Here is a 6,856-nt window from a genome sequence, read left to right as displayed (position 1 = left end):
CGTGGGGGAGGAGCTCGTGGTCATGGGGGAGGAGGTCGGTGGTAGTGGGGGAGGAGCTTGTGGTTGTGGGGGAGGAGCTCGGTGGGGGAGGAGCTCGGTGGTCGTGGGGGAGGAGCTCGGTGGTCGTGGGGGAGGCGCTCGGTGGTCGTGGGGGAGGAGCTCGGTGGGGGAGGAGCTCGGTGGTCGTGGGGGAGGAGCTCGTGGTCATGGGGGAGGAGCTTGTGGTCGTGGGGGAGGAGCTCATGGTCGTGGGGGAGGAGCTTGTGGTCGTGGGGGAGGAGCTCGTGGTCGTGGGGGAGGAGCATGAGAGTTGTAAACATTCAAAATCTGACAGAGTGCCCTCGATCTGCTGGACTTGCCGACTGGGCAGGGGCGGGGTTAGGGGATGGCTACTTGGGCTCAAGCCCCGGATGTTTTTGCCAAAGCCCCGAACGTTTACAGTAGGGGGAAAAAAGCTCAACGCGGTTTATGTCAGTATCCCTCCCCTGACCGCACCAGAGTCTGAAGCGTAGCCTTCCTGCAGTGCTGGAGTCCAACAGAGAGGCAGCAGCAGCAGGAAAGTAACCTGCGTTCATAGCCTGCCCTGCCGAGAAGAAGTGTGTCCTCTCTCTCTTTCCTGTGTTGATTCCGCCCGCGGGTTCAAATCGACATCTGTCAGATGGACGTGGCTACATGATGGACAGAAGAACGTTTTTCTCGGCGGCGCAACGACCAACGTCTGAACAGACGTTTTAGGTCTGTGAATGTTAAGATAACACTCGGCGTGTGAGAAGTTAGTGACTGACAAAGTAGTAGCTTCCAAGCACGTAGGTGGCTGAGTGGTTAGAGCGCATGCCATGAATAACTGTATACACAGCTGACCCTGGTTTGAATGCAGGCCGGAGGTTTTTTGCTGCATGTCCCCCCCCCCCCCTCTCTGCTGTGTTTCCTATCTGTCCACTAATAAAAGGCATCTATGCCAGAAAACATCTAAAAAAAAAATAGATTTAAAATGATAGTTTTTGCTAGATGGTTTTCATTACCATCAGCTGTAATAACAGTTAGCATACGCAGAATATATGCCAGAACTTTGCACATACATCTTTCATCCCTCTGGGCTAAGCCTCGGATCTCCCATAATCCTAGATCCGCCCCTGCCACTGGGACTAAAGGTGAAATCATCTCCTGCTGTTCTACTGCATCCGTTTTACTACGCAGCCTTCAGGGTCCTTAATGAACCCAGAAGTCCTCATTCAGGATCAGAATGGTTATCTGTGAGAAAAAGAAGAAAAAAAACACACGAGGAGAACGACCAACTGAGCAGAAGAACATTTTAATAAGAAACAGGCAGAGTAAAAAAAGATGGCCGATATTTACATCAACAGACAGGTTACAGTCAGACAGACAGGTTAGAGTCCCAGCAGAGTTCTGGCCGCCTGACTCTGAGCCTGAAGAGTCTCACTCGCGTAGCGCTGCAGGAGCTCCATCTTCTTCCTCCTGACCAGAGCCTCCTCCACCTGATGGCCAGACAGTCTTGTTTAAAGTCAGTGTTTTAATGTTCAGGCGAACAGAGAGGCGGGTGTGACACACGGGGATATTAGTTACAGAGGCTGTAAACATGTTTAGTCTGCTGTAAAGTTGGGTTTTTTACAGCGAGTTCTATAGGGATAGACTCACTTTTGCCTCATGTGGCAGTTTGAGGAACTGCAGTTGGTGGCTTCATCTCATCACCAGAGGTAAAGACTAAAACTTGTACACGCACACAAAGACAAGCATCTGTGTGTGTGTGTGTGTGTGTGTGTGTGTGTGTGTGGGTGGGTGTCACTCACCTCTTTCTGTGAAGGAACGGGTACGTGTGCGAGGAAGGTGACTCCTCCCTCCTCTCCCTCCTGCTCCTCCTGACTCTCGTCATCATCAGGCTGTGCACACACATAAAACAAACACACCTCACTGACAGGAAGTGTTAACCGGTAGCTCCGCCCACCACTCACACCGTCTGTAACCACTCTAAAAAATAAAGCTATTAAAGTCAATCTGTCATGATGATGATGATGATGATGCTTTGTAGAGGACACCAGAGGGGGTTCCTCTAAACCAGAGTCTTCACCAAAACCTGAAGCCTCACCCGGATGGACCACGACGTGGGTTTATGAGCCGTCGTGTTTTTGGGATGCAACCTTCATGATCCGATGTGCTGAATCTAAACTGGGCTGCGTCCAGACTTCTGCTGCTGGACAGACAGGGGATTTAAAGGGACAGTTCACCTCCTCATTGTGGACGTTGTAGATGCTCTCTTCCTCTTCCTCCTCCGGTGGTTTGTCTCCCGACAGACGAGCCTCCTTCTCCGTTCTCCACTTCTGCACCGCCTCCAGCACAGCTGCACACGAGACACCGGGTCAGGAGCTGGATCCAGAACTTAGTCCAGACCGAAGCATCTCAACAACTGTTGCATCGTCATACAGGATCAACTGTAATAATGCAGGTCATCCTGACTTTTCATCTAGCGCCATCAGGAGGTCAACATGCGCATGTCCAATAACTCTGTTATTCACCTCATATTTAATAATATAATCTGACATCATACGTAATAAAATAATCTGCAAACGTAATAAAATGACTGTATACATGAAAAAAGTAGTCCAACCTTGTTTCTCGTACTCCACCTCCAGAGGAAGCAGCACTCCATCGTCTTCGTCTCTGTAGCCGTAATACTCTGCGTCCACTTCCTTCATCAGCTCCCCCCTTGTCTTCCTCAGTGCCGGTGCAGCTGGGAGTCACATGATCAGAGAGGACCAATCATACACAAGTCCAGTGATGGACGGGTTGATATAACACATGCCGTGTAGACGGAGTTTACTTACGCTCCTTCTCAAACAGATCTCGGACTCCGGGCAGATCTCTGGCCGCTCCAAAGTATTTATATCCTCGGTTTCCTGGAACCTCCTTCCCCTCGTGGTCCAACATCCTCGGACCGACCCGCTGAAAACACAGACAGGTCAGCAAAAACCCACAGACAGGTCACCAATAGCCCACAGACACTTGTTTATGTACCGCGTAGTCCGGTCCCCCCAGCTCCTTGATCCGGACCTCCCAGTGACCTTTCTCTCTCAGCAGCTTGTTGATCTCATCATTCAGATCTCGGATCTTGAACTCCCCGAGACCCGCTGGAGACAGACACGTCAGAGAGAGACAGACAGGCAAGAGACAGAGATGACAGACAGGTCAGGGGGGGGGGAGAGAGAGAGAGAGAGAGAGAGAGAGAGAGACATTGATTCCATGCTCTTTATTTCTTAGAGATGAAGACTGATGGGCTTAATGATTCAGGTGAGTCAGACTCACCATTCTGGATCTGAGCCACCTTCTTTGAGATCTCACTGATGATCTGGAACACACACACACACACACACACACACACACACACACACACACACACACACACACACTTAAATAATGAAAATATCTGGTTCTTTGATTAAAAGTTAGAAGAGACAGCCTGTGTGGACATGAAGATTGAAGGAGATTAATAAACTACAACTCCCAGGGTGCATTTCACTGACAACAGCCAATCAGTTTGGACCAATTAAGTAGTTATCCAACTGGTTTCTTCTCTATTGCAACTGCAGCTGAGGTTCTTGGGTAATGTAGTATTGATTTGTCAGAAAGAACCTGAACCTGGATGATTGACTAACAGAGCAGCCACAGGTGATTCACCAGGAAGTGGAGCTTGAGTTTGTAGTAGAGAGTGCATACCTGTCGTCTCCATTTTTCAGCTTTAGGAAGTTCATTGCACTCCGACGCCAGAAAAGGTCTCCTCTCCTGCAGACAGACAGGTGAACACAGGTGAACGTCATCATCATACAGGTGAGCGACGCCGTCACGCAGGTGAACGACGCCGTCACGCAGGTGAACGACGCCGTCACGCAGGTGAACGTCGTCGTCACGCAGGTGAACGACGCCGTCACGCAGGTGAACGTCGTCGTCACGCAGGTGAACGACGCCGTCACGCAGGTGAACGTCGTCGTCACGCAGGTGAACGACGCCGTCACGCAGGTGAACGACGCCGTCACGCAGGTGAACGTCGTCGTCACGCAGGTGAACGACGCCGTCACGCAGGTGAACGTCGTCGTCACGCAGGTGAACGACGCCGTCACGCAGATCAACGACGCCGTCACGCAGGTGAACGTCAGTCACAGCAAAGCTACAGTAGGTGCGTTTCCATCAGCTGTTTAGATGTGCATCTAGATGTATCGCATCGGAAAATGATGATGGAAACGCCGTGATTCGCATTAAAATCCCCTGATTCGCACAAAATGAAATACGCTCGCTATGGCCGGGTTTTGGTTGATTCGAATGGGATGGAAACAGCTGTATGCGAATCAAGTGTGACGTAGCGCACTTTCACCCCGACTGCTTCCGGTGTTTGCGGCGCATGTGGTCAATTTATATAAGGCAATAGCGATGCGTTTATCTGTTGGGATAGGACGCCGTCCTGGCCATGGCATGGGGGCAACTAAAGGACCAATTCTTCTGCACAGCGTCTCAAAGGTGGCACGGGACATGCGAAAGTGTGACAGCCAAAGGTTAGGTGTGAAATGCTGGCCCACCACCACACTCCAAAAGTCCCTCTGACGCCTCCTTTCCCACTCATAGGGGCGTCGGCGGCGGAGACGGTTCTCTCGCTGGGCCAGGGCATTAATTAAGGCAGCTTGCTGTCTTCTCCTCCTGACAGCCCCTCTAATGGCCAGGACCAACTGCGCCGCAAGATCGAGCACCACTTGAGCGAGTGTAATTAATGACTGAAGTCCTCTCTCCATTGTAAAACATCAAAACACCGGCAGGAAGACGACGGAATGTTTACAGGCTGGTTGCCATGCCAACCCGCGGAAAATCTCGCGTGACTTAGAAAACTCGCGCAAATTTGTAGTTTTCACCAAAGTCCGTTCTTTTGATGGAAACACACATGATTCGAATTTCTTTTAATGCGCATTTCCCAGTAATTCGAATCACTTTGGATGGAAACATGGCTACAGACGCATGCCGTAGAACACGCAGTAGAACACAGAGTAGAACACAGAGTAGAACCTCACCTTGACTTTTCCCTCCTCCAGCTGAGCCTGTCTGAACCGGGCCAGAGCCGTCCTGAGACACAGTAGAGGAACACAATGTAAGACAGTAGAACCTCAGTAGAACCTCAGTAGAACCAGCCGCTGATGGGAGGCTTCAGGTAGAACTAGTTCTTCTGACATCTAACAGGATTTAAACTGTTGAACTTGATTGATCCAGACAAACTGAAGTTTTGATTAAGCTTGTGTCTCTCATGATGATCTCATCATTAAAGCTGAAACCAGCTGCTTGAGTCATCGATTAGTAACGCTCATCTACAACCATCCTGATAATCAATCAATCAATCACTCTCCATGAAACATGTTGCTTCCAGCTTCCCAAACACTAAACCAAACGTGTTTCTGACTAAATACCCAAGATAAATTATATTTACTGCAACCAGCTGCCAGAATCTGTTAGTGGAAGTATTTACAGAGTATTTAGTATTAAGTTTATGTGGAGTCAGTACTTACATGGCCTTCTCGGCGTTTCTCGCCTGTAGAAAAGACAATATAATAATAACACGTGAGTCAATGAATCAGATATGAAACACGAAACATACAGACAATATTATTAAATAAATATTACATCAATTTAATTCATTTATTTTCTAAGAAGATGGGCTATAATGTCTGAAAAACATTATAGAAATACAGATGTCTTCATTTTTGATTTATCTAGTCTGGTGTTGTTGTGGTTACTTTAAAACTGGAGGATCACCTGAGACCAGGACAGGTGCAAGCAGCCTCCACCAGACTCCGTTCAAAAATCTATCATTGTATCTCCGACTGTCTGAACGAAGACTTGCTGCGTATCGATCCGTGATCGGGAGAGTTTCCACGGAGCTGATGGCTTTTTAATAACATGCCTGCCTTTAGAGCTGCTGTTTGACTATACACGTCCTGAACTAATCCAATACAACCTAAATATAATAAATCTATGACCGGAAACGGAATTGTTTACTGAATAGGGTGAATTGCTTGCTTCCTGGCTTAAACACAGGACCGCTAGCCTTCACACCAGACTCCGTTCAAAAAGATGTTACTTTTAAGTGCCTGAGCTCCGGCTGACAGGAAATTGTCATCACAGAGTGTCGTCGTTATATATTTAATCATGTATCCATGTATTAAGGGTTTCGGCGATTTAAAAAAACGTTTTGTCTGCCGTGTCCTCATAATGGAGCCGTTAGCCGCCAGCTGAAGTTAGCAGGCTACACAGTGGCTAACAGGCTAGCATGCTAACTAGCCGTGTGTCAGACTGGAGATCTGCCGCTCACCATTTCCGCTGCTGCTTCTTATGTTTTATGAAGAGTCCGTTGATGAAGAAGACGAACTGCATGGAACTCAACGATTCACTCACGCCGAGACAAACAGGAAACACTCCAGCGACTTCTTCGCCCACTTCCGTTTACGTGACGCCACACTACTGCCACCTGCTGGAGGAGTCGTTATCTTTCTATAAAATAGACATTATTATTATAATAGAGAACACATTTAAATATGCACCTTTCAATATTTATTTCATTGTGCTATTTATATTTATATACAACCTGCATACACTTGACTTGTATATAGACACTGTATGTTGATGGCCTTAGTTGCTATTTATATACAGTATGTCTATATACACACTTATCTGTACATAATTGTAGTTTATTTTACATATCCAAGAAGAAGGTTTGCTTCAGAAAACAAGAGGGTTAATTTAATAAACTTCCAATTATAAAGCGAGTACACCATTCAACATACAATACATTTGAAATAAAGTTTTATTT

General features: G+C 47.8%; 1 protein-coding gene across 2 annotated transcripts; it reads right to left on the bottom strand.

Annotated features, from left to right (window-relative positions):
* Positions 1–1,293: 1,293 nt before the first annotated feature.
* On the bottom strand, positions 1,294–6,469 carry isy1 (ISY1 splicing factor homolog). 2 transcript variants are annotated; one of them, XM_084036182.1, is made up of 11 exons: positions 6,359–6,469; positions 5,556–5,578; positions 5,067–5,118; positions 3,730–3,795; positions 3,319–3,361; positions 3,031–3,143; positions 2,841–2,958; positions 2,624–2,746; positions 2,244–2,356; positions 1,809–1,898; positions 1,294–1,496 (listed from the first exon to the last, which is right to left on the bottom strand). In XM_084036182.1, exons 1-11 carry the CDS (start codon positions 6,359–6,361, stop codon positions 1,389–1,391), a joined length of 852 nt encoding a protein of 283 aa, XP_083892308.1. In that variant the 5' UTR covers positions 6,362–6,469; the 3' UTR covers positions 1,294–1,388. The 2 variants fall into 2 exon arrangements, with proteins under 2 accessions (XP_083892308.1, XP_083892309.1); XM_084036183.1 differs by lacking the exons at positions 1,294–1,496; positions 1,809–1,898 and adding an exon at positions 1,919–2,134 and having other exon boundaries at positions 2,175–2,356.
* Positions 6,470–6,856: the final 387 nt, after the last annotated feature.

Source organism: Eutrigla gurnardus, assembly GCF_963514095.1.
Source record: "Eutrigla gurnardus genome assembly, chromosome: 2".
In the NCBI taxonomy this organism is placed as follows: Eukaryota; Metazoa; Chordata; class Actinopteri; order Perciformes; family Triglidae; genus Eutrigla; species Eutrigla gurnardus.
The sequence above is the reverse complement of the archived record's forward strand: the minus strand, read 5'-3'. Positions and strand labels throughout refer to the sequence as shown.

Coding starts and splice junctions, on each gene's coding strand:
- isy1 (XM_084036182.1), bottom strand. Junction 5,119..5,555: donor AGAAACGCCGAGAAGGCCAT/GTAAGTACTGAC, acceptor ACTGTGTCTCAG/GACGGCTCTGGCCCGGTTCA. Junction 3,144..3,318: donor GGTGGCTCAGATCCAGAATG/GTGAGTCTGACT, acceptor GTCTGTCTCCAG/CGGGTCTCGGGGAGTTCAAG.